Source organism: Kryptolebias marmoratus, linkage group LG17 (assembly GCF_001649575.2).
Source record: "Kryptolebias marmoratus isolate JLee-2015 linkage group LG17, ASM164957v2, whole genome shotgun sequence".
Lineage (NCBI taxonomy): Eukaryota > Metazoa > Chordata > Actinopteri > Cyprinodontiformes > Rivulidae > Kryptolebias > Kryptolebias marmoratus.
Window position 1 is genome coordinate 24,318,651 of NC_051446.1, and position 23,640 is coordinate 24,342,290.

General features: G+C 41.5%; 2 protein-coding genes across 2 annotated transcripts in view; one reads left to right on the forward strand and one right to left on the reverse strand.

The window, feature by feature from the left end:
• wnt3 (wingless-type MMTV integration site family, member 3) overlaps window positions 1–1,313 on the forward strand; it is a 22,937-nt gene extending 21,624 nt beyond the window's left edge. Inside the window, exon 4 of the mRNA XM_017438435.3 lies at window positions 50–1,313. Coding sequence (XP_017293924.1) covers window positions 50–529 — 480 coding nt within the window. The 3' untranslated portion in view covers window positions 530–1,313. The remainder of the gene's footprint in view (window positions 1–49) is intronic.
• A 3,529-nt stretch (window positions 1,314–4,842) lies between these two features.
• LOC108245926 (vesicle-fusing ATPase) lies at window positions 4,843–22,423 on the reverse strand. Its single transcript, XM_017433185.3, has 22 exons — window positions 22,319–22,423; window positions 20,779–20,864; window positions 20,230–20,323; window positions 19,663–19,702; window positions 19,128–19,294; window positions 18,938–19,048; window positions 18,698–18,767; window positions 18,059–18,214; window positions 15,513–15,712; window positions 13,441–13,606; window positions 13,220–13,294; window positions 12,100–12,287; window positions 11,208–11,303; window positions 10,737–10,893; window positions 10,525–10,658; window positions 10,321–10,387; window positions 9,830–9,909; window positions 7,930–8,064; window positions 7,643–7,756; window positions 6,472–6,527; window positions 6,297–6,353; window positions 4,843–5,287 (listed from the first exon to the last, which is right to left on the reverse strand). Exons 1-21 carry the CDS (start codon window positions 22,328–22,330, stop codon window positions 6,326–6,328), a joined length of 2,232 nt encoding a protein of 743 aa, XP_017288674.1. The 5' UTR covers window positions 22,331–22,423; the 3' UTR covers window positions 4,843–5,287; window positions 6,297–6,325.
• Between the last annotated feature and the right edge of the window lie 1,217 nt (window positions 22,424–23,640).

Consider the following 23,640-nt stretch of genomic DNA (forward strand, 5'->3'; position numbering starts at 1 on the left):
CCCCACCCTGCTTTCATTGTTTCCTAACACGTGTCTTCTTGTTCCTCAGACCATCCTGGACCACATGCACCTGCGCTGTAAATGCCACGGCCTCTCAGGAAGCTGTGAGGTGAAGACATGTTGGTGGGCGCAGCCGGACTTCCGCCTGCTGGGCGACTACCTGAAGGACAAGTACGACAGCGCCTCGGAGATGGTGGTGGAGAAGCACCGCGAGTCTCGAGGCTGGGTGGAGACCCTCCGGGTCAAGTACGCCTTCTTCAAGCACCCCACAGAGCGGGACCTGGTCTACTACGAGGGCTCGCCCAACTTCTGCGAGCCCAACTCGGAGACGGGCTCGTTCGGGACGCGTGACCGGGTCTGCAACGTGTCGTCGCACGGCATCGAGGGCTGCGACCTCCTGTGCTGCGGCCGTGGCCACAACACCCGGACTGAGAAGCGCAAGGAGAAGTGCCACTGCATCTTCCACTGGTGCTGCTACGTCAGCTGCCAGGAGTGCGTGCGCGTCTACGACGTGCACACGTGCAAATAAAATAAAAACAAACTGACTGCTTGGACCTTCAACCCGACTCCTGCACGACCTCCCCGCTCCCATAACTCAGGCTCTAATGGGTGATTCCAACCAGAAGCTGATTCTTCTGCAGCAGACTGTCCGAACCCCCCCTTCCCGCCCCCATGTCTTTATTTATTTCCCCCCCCCTCCATGCCCACACTGTTCGTGGCATGTATAGTAACACTTTTCACCTGTGAGATTAATGCAGTAAAACTCTTCTGACTAACACCTCATCCCTCCAGCCACTCAAGCTGTTTTTGTTCCTTTTTCTATTTAATCCAAACCACCTAAAGTGATCCAGAGCGCTTCGACAGCTACAGAAAACCCACCGTTTTGTAACTACTGAACTGAGAGTGGGCAGGTGGGCCTCGGATGAGCCACAGTCCTGTCTTTATGTAAACTACTGAGCTGAATCCTCAGAGTTGCTCCTTTTTCTGCTGACTGACTGCTGCTCCAGTCAGTCAACTGGGAAGTCTGGAAGATATATGCTACAGTGTGATTTTTTTTTTATAGCCTTGCATTTCTGAATTATTACCACTGGGAGGGGACTGGAGGTATGCAGGAGGGGGGCGCGCTCATTCCTCTGACTAACAACCCTACACATGTACATGTATGCACTATTCAGTTAATTCCAGGAGGGTAAAAAATAATCTCTGCATTGTTTATATGAGCAAATTCTTCTGTTTTGAAAATGATGTCTTTGTTACTACAACCACAATTAAAAAAGTTGTGTAAACTGTAAATAAAACAGAATGCAATAATCTGCAAATCTCATAAACCCATATTTTATTCACAGAGGAGCATAGTAAACATCAAATGTTTTAGAAATTGGACCAATCTTTGAATAAAAATAAGGTAATGTTGAATTTGATGGAAGCACCACACCTCAAAAAACGTTTCCCTCTGTGCAGCATCTGTAAACATCTGGACCTGAGGTTGTCCCATTCTGTCTGTTCAACAGTCCTGGATGGGAGGCACTAATGCACCCCCATACCATCAGAGAGGCAGGCTGACCTCAGAACAGTTCTCCTCTTTGGTCCAGAGGAGACATCTGTTCACATCTGGCTTCTTCTCTGCCTGATAGAGCTTTAAGCAGCATTTGTGGACGGCATGGTGAACTGTGTTTACAGACAGTGTTCCTGAGCAGAACAGAACCAGAACCAGCCTTGACCTTTGACCTCAGAGGTTTCTACAGATGATGGGAGATTCAAAGTCCCATTGAGGAACCTGGTGAACCTCTGCCCATCTTTACTTCTGACAGATTCAGCCTCTAAATTAATATTTTTATCTCCAGTCCTCTGACTGACCTGCTGCCAATTAAACTAATTAGTTACTAAATGCTCCTTCAGCTGTTTCATAACACTTGAAGTCTTTTGTTGCTGCCACAAAATAAAAATACCTTTTTCTTTTTTTCTATAACTGGTTCAATTTCTTAGTTTGAACATTTGATATGTTTACTATGTTCCATTGTCGAAAAAGTATGGGTTTCAAATTTGCAAATCATTGCTTTCTGTTTCATTTACATTTTACACAACATCATATTTAAAATGGGAAGATCAACCTGTAAAATACTTGTGATTTCCAGAGATTTCATGCAACAGAAGATTATTTACAGCAAATGTACGCATCATACTTGAGTCAAGCTTTAGCGCATCTGATAATAGTCCTGATCTTCAAGAGGTTCATCCTAAAAATAAATATTTCAAACTTTTTCAGTTTTTAAAAAAAGAAGAAAATGGGAGACAAGTGATGACATGTGCAGAGCATGGGGTAGAGAAGCTTCTGATTGGCTCTCTCATCCCTCCTTCATTCTTTCATTTTTTTATTTTTTTCAGCTGAAGTATTCTTGAAGCCTGATTTATGAACTTGTGTTCTTGTCTGTACACCCTAAAACACGCCCGCCTTACTGTTTTGGAAAACTATCCTGCAGTTTGGCTGAGAAACGCAGCAGAGGCATGGATGTGCGCTTCATTTAAAACAAAAAGAAGACTGAAGACTAATATGGTATAAATTGGGATTAAAGGGAAAAGGCTTCCTGCCCCTGTAGCTTTCTTAACTTTAGTTTCCAGAACTTTGAGTCGAGGCTGTTTGGGGGAACAGTTTGTTTCTGTTCTGACGCTCATCTGCTTCCTGTTTGTCGTCTCCAACAACAAAACCACGAAGGAAGCTGGCGTCTCGCTTCTCAGTTTCCTCCTGAGAGTCACAGACGCTCGCAGTCTCATCGCTTAAGCCAGGGGTGTCCAACCCTGGTCCTCAGGGCTTCTATCCTGCATGTTTTCCTTGTTTCTCTGCTCCAACACACCTGATTCAGTGGTTTAATCACCTCTTCATGTTCTGCAGAAGCCTGTTAATCACCCATTGATTCAGATCAGGTGTGTTGGAGCAGAGGAACAAGGAAAACCTGCAGGATGGTGGCCCTGAGGACCAGGATTGGAGACCCCTGGCTTAAGGTTTGAACGTGTCTTAAAAGCAGATTTACATCCAGAGCCGTCCGACTGAGCAGGAAGACATGTCCAGGTTTAAAAAGCATAAATATTAGTCAAAATTTTAAAAAACTGGTCCAAATCTGCCTATCTTCATTTTGAAAGCCTACTCTGTTACAATAAATCATAAAAAGAATGCAGTTTGTCAAGCTGTGGACAAGAAAAAAGGCCCCCGTTTCTAAAATATAATTTAATCTCGATGTAAAGTGAAAGTTTGGTTGATTTCCTGGATTCTCGGAGCAGAGGCAGCTGCAGCATCCTCCACCCCTCCACCCTCCCACTTGTCCCGCTATATCCAAAGTTTTGTACAAATGTTTCAAAGTGAATAATTCCCTTTTTATTTTATAATCGTAAATGTTATGTTTTTATAATTATTATTTATTATACAATGTATATATCTGTATGACTGAACTAAGATTATATATTTGAAGAACAAAGTTTGTCTCGTTTCATGTTTTGCCTTCACAACGATAACCTCACCTTTAAAAAGGGATAGTTCAGTGTTTGTTCTGTGGAACGGTTAATAATTAACATCTTACCTGTAGGCTGTTTGGAGAGCAATCTGCGTCAGGTAAGATATTACTGCTCCAATTTAAAAGAGCTGAACTATTTCTTTAAGACCGTTTTGTGCCAATTTATGGCTTCCAATCGTTACGAGCCAATTAAAGAACTGGAATTCTGTTTTAATCATCATGATGGAGTTGCAGCCATTTTGGTGAAACCTTGATATTAATGTTTAACACCACCTGACACTCAGACCGACTCTCAGCTACTACCACACCACATTTTAGCTGCATATCTGTAACACTGAAGCCACTTCTGTGTTTTTAAGGTAACTTGGCTGCAGCAGGTTGACTCTAAATTACCTTCTGAAAGGTTTATTATAATCCCTCCAGCATTTTAATTAAAAGACTCAGATTCTGCAGAATCAAAATAAAAATGGCATTTAGTTGCTTTTAAAAAACGATGAATCCAGACATCTGCAGCCAACAGTTTACTTTCACTCCTCCTTGAGTCATAATTACAACATCTTTGTTACAAACACAAGAACTACTGATAGTGAACTTAAGGACCAATCTTTTTTATTCAAAGTAATAGAGTATTTTAAACACCAAGAAAAAAAAAACTACAGGGGTTTTTAAATAAAACTGCAGTTTTTTTTATATTAAATGAACCAAAAACTTTCACATTTTATCAAATATATCCCAACTTCTGTATCTCAGACATCAAACGATCTTTAGATATTTCCCTTTTAGCTCTGTGCTGATCATCCATAACATTAAAACCACTGACCTCCATCACGAGCTTGCCACATTAAAGCCAACATCTCGCCGAGCTGCAGCTGCTGCCGACGGCGTTCCAGAGTTTCCAAAATGACGAGTCTCAGTTTCAAAAAGTCCCGAGTCGCTGTCGGCATCTTGACTCAGAAAACGTGAGAAACGAGAGACAACTTCGGGAGGGTTAGGTGACCTTTTCTGAAACTAAACTGTGACTGACTGGAGACAAAAAAAGAGAATAAATTGTAATCAAACTGAGTCATAATTCAGTAATTTTTGTTTCTTATTTGCACCAAAATAAAACTGCAGGAAATCATTCACAGTTAGGTGCGTACAAAAACGTGTCTTAAGTTCCAAATCAGTGGAAAAAATTATTTTCTCTTAATTTTGTCTCATTTTAGTCATAAACAGTCAGATACAGGCTTAAAAGCTGCTAAACAAAGAAATATGGTTCTTTCAGACAAAAACAAAGTCATTTTATCTGAAATTATTTTAAACCCTCAGGACTAGACCCAGACTTTTAAAAAATAAAAATAAATGTACTGAAGGAACTAAAGTCTCCAGATTTGTTGGCAGAGTTTAAATGTTAAGGCTGATCAGTGTCAGAGGGTTTCATCAATAATTTACAACCTTTCTTGTTAGCAACATTTAATTTATTCATACAATAAAAAGATCCAACAAGAGCACGGTGTCCTGGAATGATTCGATTACTGAGCATACAAATAAAACCTGGATAAACAAACATAATTAGTGTTTGCACGAGCTCCTCCTGCCACGGAAGTGCCTCGTTTGCCCCGACAGATCGAAATAAAATCCCAGAGGAGCGTCGGGGACGTGGTAGATTACAGCCTTAGCCATCAGCAAACACAAAACACAAACATGAAGAGTTCGTCTCTGTGATTTCACACGGTGCTGAAGAGGAGACGGTGGCCTGGTGGAGCTTCAGGGATGGATTCCTGCCAGCCTCTTTCAGGCGTCTGAGCGAGAAGACACGAAGAAAAGTGAGAGAAGACAGACGAGCGAAGGAGGCGTGTTGCCGCAGGAGAGCACCTGTCTCCTCGACCTATTTTTAGGAACGCCAACTATACCATAAGTCTCTGAGGCTGCGATGAGAAGAGAAAGCTCCTGCAGCAGCAACAGAAGCCGGGGTTTGTTGTCTATCAGTCCTCATGGGATAGATTTAAAGAAACTTTCAGAAAGTTTGCAGCTTATTAGGATTTAAGAGGCTGAATCAGAGAACAGCTCGAGCTAAAATGCAGCGTGAATGATGAGTGCTCAACAACTTCATTAAATTTGCTTCAAACTGAGCTGGTAAAGTTAAATCAAGCAGAACACAGGCTGAAAAGAGCAAAACAGGAGCTAAAGGCATCAGAACGGCAGTTAAATGAGCAGAACAGAAGCTAAAAAGAGCAGAATACCAGCTGAGATGAGCTAAAAGCTCAAAGTGACAGAAAACAGAGAAAAATAAGTGTTAAAAGTAGCAAATCAGAAGCTGAAAGTAGCAGAATGGATGCTAAAGCTAAGTGTAGCTAAAAACTTAAAGGTGCAGAACAGTAGCTAAAAGTAGCATAAGAAGGAAAAATACAGCAAGCCTGAAGCAGATTTCAAAGAAAACATTGTTTTTATAAGAGCTGAAAAGATCTCCGTGGATTTCTATCTGGAATTTCATTTGAAATAATTAGGAAAGTTTAAGAATTAAAAACAAAAAGTCTTGAACAGTTTTATGTACGAACGGTTCACCAAAGCTAACCTTCAGCAGCGTCTCCTGAGCCACCAGAAGCCTGCGGTGGTGTATTTAATTCATGTCTCAGAGTTAAACTGAAGTAAAATCGTGTCTCGACTCTTTGAGACGAGCTGGAAACTCAGAGCTGCAAGAAAACTGTCCGGCTTAAGAGAAAATGAGCCGTTTTGATGGTGCTAAATCATTCAGATTTGTTGTTGATCTGTCTCTAATCTTTGAACACAAAGCCGACTCTGCAATCTCACCATGGAAGGATGCCTCTTCTTCAGCGAGTCTAGATTGCTGCGAAGTTCGACCCCAGTCTGCACGGAGGGGAACACAGAACACGGACAGTATTAATCATACTTCATGCCATGATCAAAATGTACACATCTGAGGAGCGAGTGTTCAGTGTCAGCGAAGCAGGAAGTGAATACTTACGCTCCTTCATCCTTCAGGAGACTCAGGAACTTACTAACCCTGTAGTCAGGATCCATCTGAAAGACAAATTCAATCAAATATATTCACTTTTTACTTTAGATGGAAGCGTTAAAGTCCTTTAATTTACCCCCAGTTTGTGTGGAGAAGCTGATGTGAGACATGAGAAGACAGAAACATGTTCAGACTTCTTTCAGTGCAGAATGGGGCGGGGGTTGTAGAACATACCACAGAAATTATATCGCCTCAACAAACGGCCGTCTCACATCCTCAACGTAAAGTCGGGAGGAGATGACAGGCAGACAAAAAAACAAAAGCAATAAAAACGTCTTTTCAGCCTCACCGCTGTCACCGAAAGGCTATTCCTTCAAGGAATTAACGTTAGGATCATTTAGATCCTGGAGAAAGGAAAAGAATCATCCAAGAAGCATCAGAAATGTTTGCAGGTGCAGTGTTATTCAAAATAAAAGCAAAAAAAACTCCTCGCTCTCATTTCTGTTCCCACATTTGGACAGATTTCACACAGCTCCCCATTTTATTCATATTTATATTTATTACTTCCAAGCAGCAGACTTTTGTAGGAATATTCCATCCATCTATTTATTTATTTAGATATCTGAAGAAGATAAACAGTTTCTGAACGTCAGGCAGCAAAGACCGGAGAGATGCATCACTCTTTAGGTAAATGTTGAGGGGTTTTTTCTGACAGCTCTCAGCGAATCTCCGTTTTGCTGCTAAAATACTAAAACATGTCTGTAAAACTGTTATCTTTGGTATTTTCTACAGATTTGACTGAAGAAATGGGAACAAATTGAGACAAGCTGCTGGTGACAAGGAGCCGAATTTAAAACTCTTTCTTTGCTTTTTCGTTTGGCTTTAAGGTGAAGATGAAAACAGCTGGATTGAACTGGGTTTTAGAACCTCAGCAGCTTGGGAACCAGACACAAATCATCAGCAAAGCCAGAGGTTTCTGTTCCAACTCCCAGATGTCGGTTCTTCTGTCCCTGTCAGAGGGACTGGTGACTGCTGAGAACCAGATGTTGAGGAAGAGGAGGAGCAGACCACACCAACAGTCTGACATTAAACGTGTCGTGGTGACTGAGCTGTTAAAAAGGCTTTCTTGCTCACCTCTAGGAATGTTTTCAAACATGCAAAGACACCGTCAGCGTCTTACCTGCGCAGCCATTTCTATCAGCATGAGCAGCTTTTTTATCCCGATGAACAAATTGTGGCCGTTTACAGCTTTAGCTATGCTCATACGCTCTTTCTCCTGGAAGGAGCCCAGCAGCTGTGGAGAGGAAACAAGGAAACTTATTAATCACCATAAAATATAGTTCAGAACATTTACTGCAAATACTTAAAAACAGCTTTCATCTATGCTCTGATAATCTCAGCGTTTAGGTTTGTAAATGATGTGTATTCAGGACAAAGAGGGAGAACATTTCTGTTGTTATGTTTCACCTCCAGCGCCTCGACAAGCTGCTTCCCTCCTGAGATGTTGGGGATGTGGATGGTGGTGCTGAAAGCGTCCAACATCTCCATCTCCTGGAGGACGTCTTTCCGGCTCGTGGTGCCGATGATCAGCAGCTTCCGACCCTGAGAGAGGAGCAGCGTTCAGTTCATTCCTCTACATTTTCACACATTCGTCGCCTCGTTTCAGTTTATCGGATGGCTTTCCTTCTCCTGCTGCAGAGAAAGTGAACAGTTTTATTTATCTGATTGCAAACAGGAAGTTCTGTAGAGTCAAACGGTCACGTGGGAAGTCTTTTATTTGTTTAAGGGCTTCCTCACACTCGCATTTTCAATATTTCTGCCATCCTCAGGCACAGGTTTTCACTCTGACATTAGTTATAAGAGACACACGTCCTAAACCTGCCTGATCGTTTTAATTCCAGCAGTAACTCAGACTAAACCCAGAAACCTGCAGTCTGGGTTCAGAGTTCTGCTTTAATCACTCATGGTGTCAGACAGAAGGCTGGATGTTTGATTACAACACGATCCTTTTCGGACATCGTCTGTCAATCTTAACCAAACTGCTGGTGTTGGATTCATAAGGATTAGAAAGTTCTTTAGTCTATAATATTCACAAAAGTACATTTTAATTTAGTCAATAAAGTGATCTGGACATAATTATGGGACAGAGAGAAGAAAGAAAGTTAAACCTAAACCAGTTGGAGTCATGAAACAGTAGCATGTTGAGCCTCAGCTGCTGCAAAGACATAAAAACCTGCATGTTTGAGGCTCTTTGTTAAATGTTTGTATACTTCAGCCAGTCGGGGTCACGGGTCTTTTATTCAACTTTTATTTTGTGAGTCAAAAGCTGAAAAGTTTGGGAACCACTGACCGAAATAAACAACAACAATAAATAAGTAAATCTTAGTTGTGATGTGTTGGTCTGCATCACGTTTTGCTGATTTTGGTCCATTTTCTGTCACCTGTTTGGTTTTAAGTTTAGGATCTTTCCCTCACCACCAGTTTTGATTCCTGTGAAGATTTTAGTCCAAATATTTCTGAAATAATCTCATTTTGTCGTCTGTTTGTGAATAGTTTCGGCTGTTCTTTCCCTTCATATTTGTGTGATTTTAGGCTGCTTCTAATGAGGGCTGACAGGCGCTAAGACAAAAAACAGAAAGAATATTGACAAAAAGGAGGAAAGACTGAAGAATCGAGCAGAACAGAACAGAAAACAACAGCAGAGAAGACAAAAGAGGAGGGAAAGAATCGAAGCTGTGCTAAGCCGGCGAGTTGGAGGACGACCAGGAGAAGACAACGGAGGAAGATTGGTGAGCAGACAGGGGGATTATGGCTGCTGGCTGCCCCCCCATGGCGTGGGGGGTTGTGATGCTGCATGCAGATGAGGTGCCACACAGGCGGCGGCGCTGCCAGGTCCTGGCTCTCTCACAGAGCCCTTTCTCCTCCGTGTCCCCCCGGCCTCCCCCGGCCCCAGGCACCCCGCTGGGCCCAGCGCTTTACAACCCCGGAGGAGCGCTGCAGCCAGGCATTCAGCACCAGGCCCCGCGCCACTTCTCATGCAGCCACACAGCGGCTCATACCCTCATTCACAAGCACAACAACAACAGGCGCGCACAAACTGGCACTGGAGACAAACTACAACCAAAGGAACGATGAGAAATGGGTCTCTGTCGCCACCATTCACTGCGAACACAACGGCCCCGGGGCAAAACACACACACACACACACAGGAGAAAACTGCAGCCAGAGACCGCCAACAATTCCTCGCAGGACTTTGTGTTGGCATCCAGAAGATCTGCTGCCCTCTTTCTGCCATCTGAAGACTAACAGCACCAGGACGAGACCGAAACAGAAAACACAGCTACAGCTTTCTTTCCTTTTTTTTTACCTTTGGAGGCGGTTTCTTCAGCAGCACCAGCAGAGCTTGGAGCACCAGGTTGGAGAAGCGAGGCCCAATGGGAACGTAATCTGCAGAGACAGGAAGTCTGATTAAAAGCATGTCTTAATGGAAAAAACTGCAAAAATGCAGTGTAATAAAGTTAAAGGAAGCAGAACACGAGCTGAAAGAAATGAAGCTAAAGGGTAGCTAAATGCTAAAAAGCTAGCTATGAGAACAAACAGCAAACCAGTAGCTTGAAGCTAAATGCAGTAAAAGCTAAAGTAGCCGAGGGTAACTAGAAGGTAAAGTAGCAGAACAGAGAACCGTGTTTTGTAAGGAACTGAAGAGATCTCAACCTATTTGATGGGCAAAATGTTTCTAAATAAAGTTAAATATTCTGAAAAGTATAAAAGTTACAAAAAAACAAAAGTGACAGCAGCCGTCTCCTGAATCAGCTGAACGTTTTGATATATAAATAAATAAATCAACAAGGTTTTTACCCAACAAGCGTTCAATGTCGTCCACCACCACGCAGCTCAGCTGGGATTTGTAGGCATCTTCAAATATCTGGGAAATGAAAACTGAATTTGTATAAATTGCTATAAAACCTAATTCAGCTCTCTTCTACTTTGATGTATATTAAAGAAATAAAACAAAAACACATGGTTTTTAACTTGATCTGGCTCTATCTCTGAAAGTCGAACCTTTTTGATCGCTTGGCACTTCGCAATCTCAGAATGTCCGATCATCTTGTCGGGAGAGCAGATCTTGATGAAAGGGAACTGGGAATCCTCTGCGATCTTAGCCGCCAGCGCCGTTTTCCCGCTGCTCGGCGGGCCTGAGGGTGAAGAGCGAGTTCAGCTACAAAACGTTTTACGAATTCGTTAGGCGCCAACAATGGTTTCCTGCGCCCCACCTTCCAGAAGCACAGAGACCAGCGGCGTGCGATCGCTGTTCTTCGTCTGCTGGACCAGCAGCTCTCCGTCCTCCAGAACCACCGACACCGGGTCGCCCCACCGGATTATACCGTTCATGATGTAGCTGGCGTAGTCCTCCTGGTTGGTTCCGAACGCCTGCAGGAGACGGACAAAATCGTGAATCTTCGAATGCGTTTGATCAAGCGAAGAGAGAAAAGAGAAAACCTCGGCGTTTTTATTTTTTTTTAAATATGAAACATCTCTGACATGTAAAACCTTCCTTACAGTGCTCAAAAGCCAAACATCTCAGTAAAAGCTAAAAATAGAAAAACAAAACAGGTAAACAGTAAAAACATCAAGAACACACAAAGGATTTTTTCCTAATCTGAAACTTAAGCAGCAAACATTATTAGTTGTTCGAGCAGTTTGTTCTTCCTGTCAGAGACAAAGAGAGGCGGACAGAAACTTACCGGTTTGATGTCGTTATTCAGCGACGCCATGAAGTCGAGTCTGCTGACCTGCAGCTTCTCTGCCGTCTGAGTGTCCACCTCCACCGTGTTGCTGGCCTACAACAACACAGAAACAAACACAACACACACTCTTAGACAGACAACACAAGGAGAACTGCATTTTTCTACATGCAGTGAGAAGACTGAGCACTGAAGGACTTGGCTGAAGAAGCTGAATCTGAGCTGTTAAAGCTAAAAGAAGCAAAACGCTAGCTTTTTTAAAAGCCAAAAGTAGCTAAACGTGAGTTAAAAGACGCAAAAGACTCACCAAAAACCAAATGTAGCAAAAAAACGACGTAAAGGAAACACGAGCAAAGAGCTACTTAGAAGCTCAAGCTAGAAAAAAGGTAGCTAAAATAAGCAAAAGGTAGCAATAGGCTAGCTAAAAATACAGAAGCTAAACATAGCAAAAACTATCAAAAAGCCAACAAGAAGCTAAAAGTAGCAAAAAGCTAGTTAGAAGCTAGAAGGATCAGAGGAAAACAAGTAAGCTGAAGCAGGTTTCAACAAGAACAAAGTTTCTGAAGGAACCGAAGCGTTTCTCTGGAGAAAGCCTGTCAGTAAAACTCTGTGCCCCCCTTTTAGATAAACTACGTTTAGATGTGTCAGAAGACAATGCTCCCCCTCAAGGCAGAAAGGTCAGACAGACAGACCATCCTCGCCGTTTCTCATCACCCTCTAATATCTGCTGCTGGGGGAGGAACACTTCACCTCATCTGAGCCAGCGCACCTGATAACACACTTAACCCAAAGGGGGGCACATAATACACAACCTGCCTACCTGACTTTACACTTTTCTGATTATTGGTTCAGAGCAAACGCAGCATGAGAATGAGGATTTGAGGGTTTGGACCTTGATGTGCCTGTTCATGGCGGTGGACTGAGCAGCCCTGACCAGACCCTCCAGCTCAGCGCCGCTGTAGTTCTTCGTCTCCACAGCGAGCTCCTTGATGTCCACGTCGCCGGCCAGCAGGCTGTGTTGGCGCATCTTGGCCGTGTGGATGTTGAGGATCTGAATGCGCCCCTTCTCATCTGGTAACCCTGGAGGAAGGAAAGCAGTTTAATTTAAAAAAAAAAAAACTGGTTTTCAGATTAGCCTTGTGCCCTCTGAGAGAACCTTTCAACTCCTGAAACCCCAACTACGATTTGTAGATTTTCTGGTTTCTGACACCTGTTGTTGGATCTTTAACCATTCTGAATTATTTATTAAAACGCTCACATAAGCCTTTTATTTTCCAGTTAAGCTGGGTACCAAAGCAAATTAGCCAAGAAAAACCCACAAAAATGGCTGAAAGCCAGTCAATTTTACAAACTATGAGATAAATTGTGTTGTAGTTGTCACTGAAGCTCAACATAATGTTATTTTAAAGATTTGACAAAAATGGCTTCAACTGCATCATTTATCCACATCTTAGTCCAAAACTCTGGAAAGAAGGACTGATTTATCCTTAATTGTTAATTAAAAAAATGTACCTCTCTTTCTGAGAACTGCTTGCTAACTCAACTTTGTGTAAAGGAGGCAAATGACTCAAATGCTGTGCTGACTATAAACCATAAACACGCTGAAAAGAGAAGAGAACTGAAACAAATTCTCGCAAACATTTGACCTGCAGGAACCAAGAGGTCTGCAGACGCTGGAACCTGAACTTTGTAGGTTCGTCTCAACAGCTGAGGGCTTTCTCCTCTCCGTTTCAGGCTGGAATTTAATTGTTAATGTCTGAATACAATAAACAGATGAACTTGCCTCGTTTTTTTAAAGCAAAATTCAACGAAACAATCATTTTTAACCAGAGCAAAAGTACCTCCATCTAACAATTTGCTTACATTACTCTGGATTAGAATATTCAAATAATTACTTTAGCTCTTCGTGTCATCGTTAATTTGAAATAAATCCTCATTCCAGCTCACTGAGATAAACTACTTGGAATAAACAGTGTTTTGTGGGACCTTATCTGTGAGTTGTTACTTCTTACCGATCTCCATCTTCACCTCCAGTCTTCCTGGCCTCAACAAGGCCTCGTCTATCAGGTCGGGCCTGTTGGTCATGCCTGAAGGAGGCGCAGCGAGAGGAAGAGGATGAATGACGCAGATGAGATAAAGAGCAGATGTTCAGGCATAACACTGGCGGCTCTATTGAGTGTGAAAGTTTATGTTAGTTCATATAAACGCAGACAGAACGGGAGTGTGTCCTCACCTATGACCAGGATGTTGTTGAGCTGCTCCACTCCGTCTATCTTGGACAGCAGCTGGTTGACCACCGTGTCGTGGACGCCCGTGCTGCCGGCCATGCTGCCTCGCTGCTTGCAGATCGCATCGATCTCGTCGAAGATGATGATGTGTAGGCCGCTGTTGGCACCGAGCTGAGGAGGAGGAGGGGGAAGATGAACGTGTGAAGCTGTGAAGAAGCTGCTACATTAGAACATCTGCGCTCACGAGCAGGGAGGTCTCCAAAAACACGTTTTCATATCAATCAGGTTGGGTGGAGATCATTCACATGACGTGGTTACAGACTAAAAAAACGTTTTATTAAACCACAAAGTGGCTGTAAGGTGGGTTCACATTTCTCTCTCTGTCTGAATGCTGAGTTCACACGATTGGTTTCCTGGTTTTTTAGCTTTAGTACATTTTCTGCAATCACTACTTCTGCAGACTTTGTGCTGTTTTAGCCGTTCGTGTTTCACTCTTTCAGGAGACGGCTGCTGTGACTTCTGGTTTTTCTAACTTTTCTAAATATTTAACTTTATTTAGATAGAAATACGTACAGATCTCAGTTCCTTCGAGATCGAGTTTCTTTTTGAAATCTGTTTCAGCAAACAGACTATTTTTTTGCTTACCTACCATTCTGCCACTATTTGCTACTGTTAGCTTCTAGCTAGCCCTTCACTACTTTTAGCTTCCATCTACCTTTTTGCTACTTTGCACCAGCCTTTTGCTACTTTAGGTTTTAGCTAGCATTTAGCTATTTTTTTATTACTTTTAGCTAACCATTTGTTGCTTTCAGCTTTGCCTTCTGCTACTTTTAGGAAGCATTTTGCTCCTTTTAGCTTTTAGCTAGTGTTCAGCTTCTTTCAGATTTTACAACTTTGTTTCAGCTTCTTCAGCAAAGCTTTTCAGCTGTTTTCACAGTTAAACAAACACACCTGGAAGCTGGCATCTGGTCACATATTTTACTTACAAACTTCTGATTTAAGGAAACATGAACCATCAATATCTTGTTTCTGTGAATCTGGAATGATTAACTTTAATCAATAAAATTTAAATGCAACTAAAAACGATCATGTGGTTGTTACTTGAGCTCTTTTAGGAGCATGTAGTTTTATTAATAGCTGCTTAAAAGTCCTAATTTTCCTTTCTTTACTGAGCTTTTCAGTAACTTATTTGATTTCTACCTTTTTATTTATCCTGCAGAAACTGCTGCCACCTTCAGCAGAAACATTCATATATTACTTTATTGTTCATTTGGTTAAAAAGTTGTTTCAAACCTGTAAACTTGGTCACAACGTCCCCGATTCTCCAAACTGCATGTAAGACACTGACTCTTCATAGATACTCCACACAACCCCAAAACAGAAAACCTCAGTCTCTCTTTAAGGCACTTAAATGTCTAATAAAACACAAGGCAACACATTACATGTTTTTAAACTCCTTTTAAAGTTATATTAATTGTATTCACTGACTGCAGACACAATCTTTAATAAATGTTGTTTTGATGGTTTCAAATGGAGTTGAACAGGATGATTTTTAATATGAAATGTTCATTTTTTTGCAGTTTTATTCCTTCTGAGAGTTGTTGTGACTCAGCAGATAATACAGACTTTTTTTTTCCTCAAACTGATTCGAGAAAAGTACTGATTGTCTACAAAGAGACGTAAAAAGTGAAGGAGCAGCAGGGTGGGGGGTTATCCCTCCATCTACAGACCTGTCAGCTGTGACGTAGCATTTAAAGCAGGTGTGTGTGTGTGTGTGTGTGTGTGTGTGTGTGTGTGTGTGTGTGTGTGAGGCCTAGTAAAAGGTCAAGGAGAGCCCAGCCCCTCATTAGGTGGTGCAGAGTGAGGCTCACCGCTCGTGTCGCCTCCTTTAAACACAACAATCACTGCTGGTTTGTTGCCCCCTCCCTCTACAAACACACAGCTACGCCTGGATAAAGGGCAGATCTCTCCACTCCTGAAGAAATTACTTTTTTCTCCCCTCTTAGATGAAATGCTCTGAACAAACTTTGTGACGGTGATTTTTCTGCATGAAACATAAAACCGATTCTCCTCTCACCCTCTTCTGCTCCTCTTCTGCGTCAGCGAACAGCTTCCTGATGTTGGCCTCGGACTCTCCCACGTACTTGTTGAGGATTTCGGGGCCGTTGACGATCTTCGGCTCCCGGGCCTTCAGCATTTTGCCGATCTGCCGCGCCATCAGGGTTTTACCGCAGCCCGGGGGTCCGTACAGCAGGATCCCCTTCACGTGCTTACAGCCTGGAGGCACAGGCAGGAAAAGGAAACGTCAGCTGCCTCTTTTAGAGCCCAATTTAAAACAAACAGTGGGTTGTGTAGTAACTTTGACAGTACTGTAGATAACTGTTAAAAAGTCATGAAAATAAAAGCAACAATTTACAACAAAACCTGAAGATTTACAGTGAATCTGCAGCAGCAGCTGAGAAAACTCAGGGTTGATTTAAAGGATGGATTGTTTAAACACAAAAAAATCATTTTAAAAAGGAAGCAGGGTTCTTCCACCTTCTCAAAAGTCACATTTAAGATATTTATATGTGAATTTTCAGGACTTTTGAGTGTCTTACTGACATACCGGCACATCTCAATAAATTAGAATATCTTCAAAAAGTTCATTTCTTTCAGTAAATTCAGATCAAAAACTGAAACTCAAATTATATAGCTTTAATATACAAAGTGATAAAGTACATTTCAAGTATTTATTTGAGGTATTTTTGACGCTCATGGCTTGTTACATTCACAAATTAAACAGATTGTTGATACTTATTGGTAAATTTACATGTTGGAGCAAAGAAAAAGACCAAATTCTTGTTTATAAATGCAAACATTGAACTCTGCAGGCCTACATGAGCTCATTTTATATTTGCGGGAAATAAATAATTCTTAATTTTAACTCAGCAAGACTAAAAAAGGCTCATTTGGATAACTTGGTTTCAGAAAAAGAAGAAGTTGGATGAATGATGTGGCTAACAGGCTAACAAACTGATCTTTAAGTTTTGCAGACCCCTGAGCTCCACTTCTAATCAGAAAACTGATTTTTCCTCTTTGTTTTGTTGTTTTGTATTTATTTAAAGTCCAAGCGCGTGGAGACAGTGAGCCTTCGACCTAACCCTGTTTAAAGTGTGGCTCATTTTATGGCCTTTTGCACCTGTTTAATGACATTTAGCCCAGACTAATTGAGAGGCCCCAGATAAGCATCTGAGATGCCATTTCGGCCCGCTGAGGGAAAAGCAGCCAGGCTGACAGGTGGGAGAGTCGGGGAGAAGAAGGCCTGGCTTCTTCAGTGCTTGTGTTGGTGCTTTGGGAGACGAAGCACTGAAGCCGCTGTCTGTCTTCTTTCACCTCTCTGGGAGCAAAGGGGAGACAAGGTGAAACTTTTCCCTCTGTCACCACCTGCAGCCCCGTGCCTACCAATTAAAGCTTTACCCTTAGCTGGATGCTCTATCAGGGCACGCCATCTCATTACCACGGCCAGCTGGCTGCAGCCAAAGGCCAGCTTCTGCACACAGCCACCCGACTAAAGGTCAGCTCACACGCTGCAGGACACCACCGCGGCCCCAAAGCACCGACAGTCTCCATGAGCTCCAAGCATGCTGCGTATTTTCCCTTCCCAAAGATCCTAACAACAGGTTTTCACAAGACTTCTGGTTCTAGGAGCAAGGATTACGACAGACGTGACTGTGTGCAGATGTGGGAAGGAAGGGTTATGTAGATGAGTCACAAAGAGGTCTACATGGTGGTTTTCATTAGGACGAGCTGCCGTTCTCTGGAAACTGAATCATCGTGTAATCTGACAGCCGTCAGAGGTTTATTAATGAGTGTGTGCAGAGGTTTCTGTCAGGGGTTTTAATCACGGGTCCAGGCACACATAAAGGACACTGCTTTGGCTGTTTGATCGTTGGGAGTTCTGCTGATTCAGGCGGCACAACAATCCTCTGTTTGCCCTCATGTTGACTCAATGATTAAACACTAATAACTGCAAACACAAGAGTTATGTTAGGAAGTTATAACTAATCTTTTCAAACTGAGACTCCTAAGAGAGGGGTTACCAATTCTGCAGGAACAATCATCTTTTCTGCTCATTTTGTGAACAAAAAACTCACATCACACAAAATTAGACTAAATTATTGTGAAGGTTTGGCTGGAACTAAATAGATTTTGTATATTTATCTAAGTAATTAACTTCAAAATCTCACTAAGGACATTTTAATGATCTTGCTAATAAAGTATGTGTTTTACTGAGTTAGTCAGCAAGCTTGGACAAAAGCTTTTCAGACTAAACAGTTATTAGGGTGAGTAACCAGGCTGTTCGCTGATTAAGTGTTGACTGAGGATTTCCAGGGAGATAATTTAATGTTGCAACCAAACAGGCAAAACACGGAGTTTCATTTTATTTGTGGGTTCAAGTCCTGCAGAAGGGCATCCAGGAAAAAAGGGTAGGGAACTCCTGCCTTTAAAGGGAAGACTTTCAGGCTTTCAGGAAACATCTTCACCACACAAACAACAGTCTGAGTCTCAGTGTGAGGGGAAGAAGCTACAAAACAGACGAATAAATAAATAACGGAAGCTCTGAAAATGAGGCGAACTCACCCATTTGCTCAACGATGTCTGGAGGGAAGACTCGGGAGGCGAACGCTCGGCGGAAGATGTCTGAAAACTCCTTGTCGAGGCCTCCGATCCCCATCTTCTCAAAGTTCCAGTCCGGGCTGATGATCGACTGGCGAGCCTCTCGGGTTTTAGACTTCCCTTCAGGAAGGAAGAAATATTAATAACTGAGAGGCTGAAAACATCAAACCTACAGGTACATGTCAAAGAGACGTCTCCCTCCTGTTTCCCTGCTTCTAATTATCACAAACAGGATGCAGCAAATGTTCTTATAACCCAATTCCAAAAACAGCAAAGTACTTGTAATAAAGTTAATATGAAAGAAGAAAAACTTTACTGATAGCTGTAACAAAATATAACATCTGAAGTGGCTCAGCTCAGTATAATTCTGCACGCCTGTCAATCAAATGTTAAGTTGGTATAGAGCGCCCCCTTGTGGGGACAAATATAATTACATTAGAGGATTGTAATGTAAAACCTTTTTTTTCCTAATAATTAAGAGTCAAGTTTGCTGTGGTTTTAGCACCTGAATGTATTCTAAGAAATAAAGACGTTTGATTGTTTATTTATGATTTAGAGTTTTTGTTTTTCAGTATAATTAAAAGAATAAATGGCTTCGCTCACCTGTCAGTAAAATGGGTGAGTTCTCCGACTTCTCAAAAATCACCTGACTGTTCGCCAGCAACAAACCAACCTTTAAATTGAGGAAAGAAGCAGGAAAGACGATCGTCAGTCTGAGACACATTTCAGTCAGGTTTTACCAAAATGATGGGGATCATTAAGAGGAAATTAAAATCGATCCTTTCTGAGGAATGAAAAGGAAAGTGTGTGGAGGTTGTTTGAGTGTGAAAAACCTTGAGGTACCTTCTTTCTGTAGCCGTCAGTCGCAGGTTTTCCCTTCAAGATGCTGGCGTCCATGGTTTCAATATCTTTCACCACAATGTTGAAGAGCTTATCAATAAAACTAAAGACCAGCTGTGAACAGAACAAGGAGGACCGGGTTAGAACTGATCTGGGCCGAACATTACGGCGGTCAGGATTAGTGCAGGAGAACCTGCTGTCCGACGGTGAACGCCTGGTTGTTGAAGAGCTGCAGGAACTCTTTGGCCATCTTGTCGGAGTCGAAGGGGTTAGTGTCCACAAACTTCTTCTGCAGGAAGTCGATTTCCACCGTCATGTTGCTGATGCAGCCTTTGGACTTGTCGAACTTGTAGTTTGTTACTGTGAGGAGAAAAACACAAGGAGGGCAAGGTTATATTTAAAAAACAAAGTTATAGTTTGTCCATTTTAGGGTGGGTTTCTGTGTAAAAGTTATAAATAACTAAAGGCCTGGCAGTCGCCTGCTGCCTTTCATGCCAGACTTTTAAACTGAGATTATCTCGTGTTGAAAAATGAGTTTAAACCGTTTGTTTAGTTTGCATACAACATAAATATGTGGTTTAGCCAAAGTTCCAGCTACTTTTTAGGGGTTTAGTTCCGTTTTTTTGTGTGAGACAATAAATGAGTTATTTAGCTGAGTTTTGATCCCATACTGCCCCTTTGTGGCCAAAAAGTGAAGCTCGAAGTAAAAATGGTCACCTTCAGCTCACCTTTGAAGTCGTCTCCGAGCACAATGCCTGCCCATTTCCTCTGCAAAAAAAAGGAGGGAATAGTTGTTTTAGTTCTGTTTATTTTCTTAAACTATAAAACATATTTTAATACAGAGAATGCAGAAAAAAAGGCAAGCATTTTTCCACAAAACTACTAGACAACTACACGTATCACAATTTAACATTCCTCTTGAAGTGGTCTTATTTCACAGAATACATCCTTTAAATGAGCAGTTAAACGCCTTCTTATTTTTGATGTGGAGGATTGAGAGAGTTTCTATGTCCCAAATGAGTCACCCTGATTGTGTGTCGCTTAATTCTTGTGAAATTAGACCATCTTGAGGTTCCAGCAGTACCTGTGTCCTGATGGAGAGCAGGCAGAGGAAAAAGAGCAGCAACAGACTGACTGAGACAAAGAAGTTCAGCAAAAAGCTCACAGAAACTCAAACAGGTCTATTCAGCTGCTTTCTTTAAGAAAGAAAAGTGGATTTAGGCTGTTAAACACATTAAAATGTTTTCAGTAAATCTGCCTCTCTGAGCTTCCTTGGTGGCGTTGCAGAACCGTACCTGCGGCAGACTGAAAGCGATGCAGCCGACGCTCACTTCAGGATGCATCCTCAGGGTGAACACAAACTCGTGTTTGTTGTAGACAGAAACGTGTCTGCAGAGGAAAAACACAACAGCACAAAAAAACAAAACTCAATTAATCACAAAGAACGAGCACACAACCAGCAGTAATCCAGATGTTGGTTTTGACACAAATCAAGACGCAAAAAACATCAAGAAAAGTTTCAGATTTTTGTCTTTTAAAAACATTATTCCAGTTGGGTTTCTTTCACAGCTTGGCAGTCATGAGGACTTCACATCCAAGAATAAAAACTGGTAATAAACATCAGGTTTTTTATGGTTTCAATACTTTACATGCACCCTACACCACAAAGGTTTAACAAAGGGAGCACTTTGGCTGCAACAAGCTTCATGAAAACATGCTAGAATTAAAGGCCTAATATTCCTTAAAGCAGTGGTGTCCAGTCCTGGTTCTGGTTCTGGAGGACCACCATCCTGCAGGTTCCTGCAGCGCCACATGATGCCTTCAGAAGACAGAAAACTACTTACTGCTCCAAGTTCGGCTCCTTTTCATTAATTACGACACAGTTAGTCAGAGACAGTTCTTCTGTGGGACATCGAACCGCCTTCAGCATCTGAAACACAAACAACCAAATAGTGACTCCATGAGGAAGTTTCCACTGAAAACATTTAAAACAAATATTTTAAGTTGTTCATTCCGTTGCCTTGTTTTAAACCTTCAGATATTCATGTTATTGCACCCATTTACGCATGAGTTAACAAACTATAAATGTTTAAATAAGCTGCAGTAACATTTACATTTTTAGCTAAATTTTAAACGCCCGCCTCATGACGTTTTTATTTTAGATTTACTAGAAAAGTTGGATATATTCTCAGTAAAATGATCAGCATAGTCAGTTCTCACTTTATAGGGCACATTTATGGAGAAGTAAAATAATAAAATCATTCTTAAAAGCATATATACTACAAAAACGACAAAGGAGATCATTTGAGTTACCCAAAGTCAAGCAAAAGGAGAAAACTATTTAATAATAATAATATATTATGTTTAAACAGGATCAAATCTGTTTGATAAAAGTCAAATAATACCACCAAACTGAATCCCATCAGGTCAACATTTACGTGTGAACACTGTGAAATTAAAATGAAACAACAGGTCCATATTTACACCATTTAAAGTTTTATAAAACAGCTGAAATATCTAAAAGCATCTATGTGTATTGACATAATTTGGCGTAAATGGTGGTTACCATCATTCAGCTGTAAAATTAACAAAACAAATTCTCATTTGTGTTTCGCATTAGACACACTTTAAATAAAAAGCTTCTGTTCATCCAGTCCACCTGCTAAAAATGACAAAGACACATTTAAAGTGCAGCAAAGGGTCTGTCAAATTGTCTAAAGGTTTTTAACAGAACTATTTTGACACTTAAAGTTGAAATGATTGATACTTTATGATGTTATTATCACCAAAAACAACTAAATTAACTTTTGAATGTATGACTGCTGCTAACCATGCACTGACAAGCTGTTGTATAATAAAGACTTATTTCCATTTTAAGCTGAACAGGAAACTAAAACAGTTTGTTTACACTGCAGGAGCTTAAATGGAAAAGTCAGCCAGCATTCAGCATCTTTCCAGTTTATTTTAGGACTATTTCTGTGCACTTTTAGCCACTGACACTAACTTCCTGTTGGCATTTAAACCCCACCGCTGCTTCTTACAGCCATTAGCATCTCTTTTTTTGTTGTTGTTGTTCACTGAATTTAACAGCAGTATTAACAGATAAACTCTGCAGCTTTGTCGTTCAATAAAAGAAACACCACAGCTTTTAGATATATTTAGAGAAGCAACAGAAGCAGACTGACTCCGGTCATGAGATCCGTCTTCCGGGCTGAGCTAAGTTTGAGTGACAACTAGTTCTGCCACACAGGCTCGTGCGCTGCTAGCTAACTTTACGTGTTAAAAAACAGGTTTTCCGAATAAAAGTCGGGTTTAATAGTCAGTATTTTCCCATCGTGGGGCGTCTGTGACTGAACTTCAACTTTCACACTAAAATAAACTCACCCGTGTAGCCATCTTTGTTGTATTCTTTGAAACTCCAGTTCAAGTGAGACTCCAGTTCGCTGACAAAACGACAGAAATCAGCGACGTGCAAGGAGGCGGGGTTTGTGTACGTGGCCTGACGTCATCACGCACGTTACGCAGAAACCGCTGTCAAATACAAATGGAGCTCACACAGCTCATTGTGTACATTCTTTTACTGTATTTTTCTTCTTCTTTTTCTTGTTTCCGGACGTTTTATGCACTCCAACTACTTTATATGTATTATTATTATTATAGTTGTTATTATTACTATTATTATTAGTAGTAGTTTTTTTCCCGGGTTACATTACAAACACAGTAATAGATCAGACACATTATGGAGCCAATTACCTTATAGGGAGGTTCAAGGACCTGTTTTGAGACTGGCCTTAAATTGTAAGACAATCTATCAGTGCTTGTCTAAAGGCACGGATTTCACATCAGTGAGAGACATTTGAAAGGAATCCTTAATTCTCAGGGACACAAGGACTCCTCTGACCTGGGAATCCTGGAGATCCTGGAGTTGTTCAAGGTGATTTCTATTTTTGATTTGCCTTTTCTTTAGAGATAAGCATAGACAGATCTACAGACAGGAGGGGAGAATTTGAGAAATAGAAGCAAATAATATGTGGAAAACGTGAATATTAAAAGCTCTGTTAATACTACAATTTTCTATTTTATTTCAATTAACTTCTCTGTATTTTTCTTCCCGTATGTCTGTTCTCTGTAACAGGATGAGCTGGAGGACTCTGCCCAGGTTTGGACGCTCACAACATCAGGCCATCAGAAAACAGGAATGTCTCCAGCTGTTGGACAGATGTGACGTCTGAACTCCAGAGACTTCCTTTCACCTGCTGAACAGGAACGGGTTCAGCTCTGCAGGGATGGATGTTTTCCCACAAAGCACCACGTCATCTTGATATATATGAAGTGTACGTGAGGCCAGCAACACATCTCTGCAACTGAAACCAAAATAAAAAGGGAGAAAGAGTGTGACCAGCTCAGATTCCTGGTGTCATAAAGCTCCTGTCAGAAACTATAAAGATAACTTCCTGCTTCCCAGCCGGGTGCTCCAAGACTCCTTTCAGTTCAGTTCACTTTAAGGACTCACTACAACTTTTGTTTTTTTTTATATATATTACTGTTTGCTTTACAATATAAATGAATAAAGAACCAGAAAAAAAGTTATGTGAATAAACTGTGTGCTGAAAGCTGCTGGCTGAAGCTGGTTAAGAAGTTTCAGCTTTCACAAATATAAAAAGTCAAACCTAGAGGCCAGAATGAAGCTGAATGTACCAAAAATA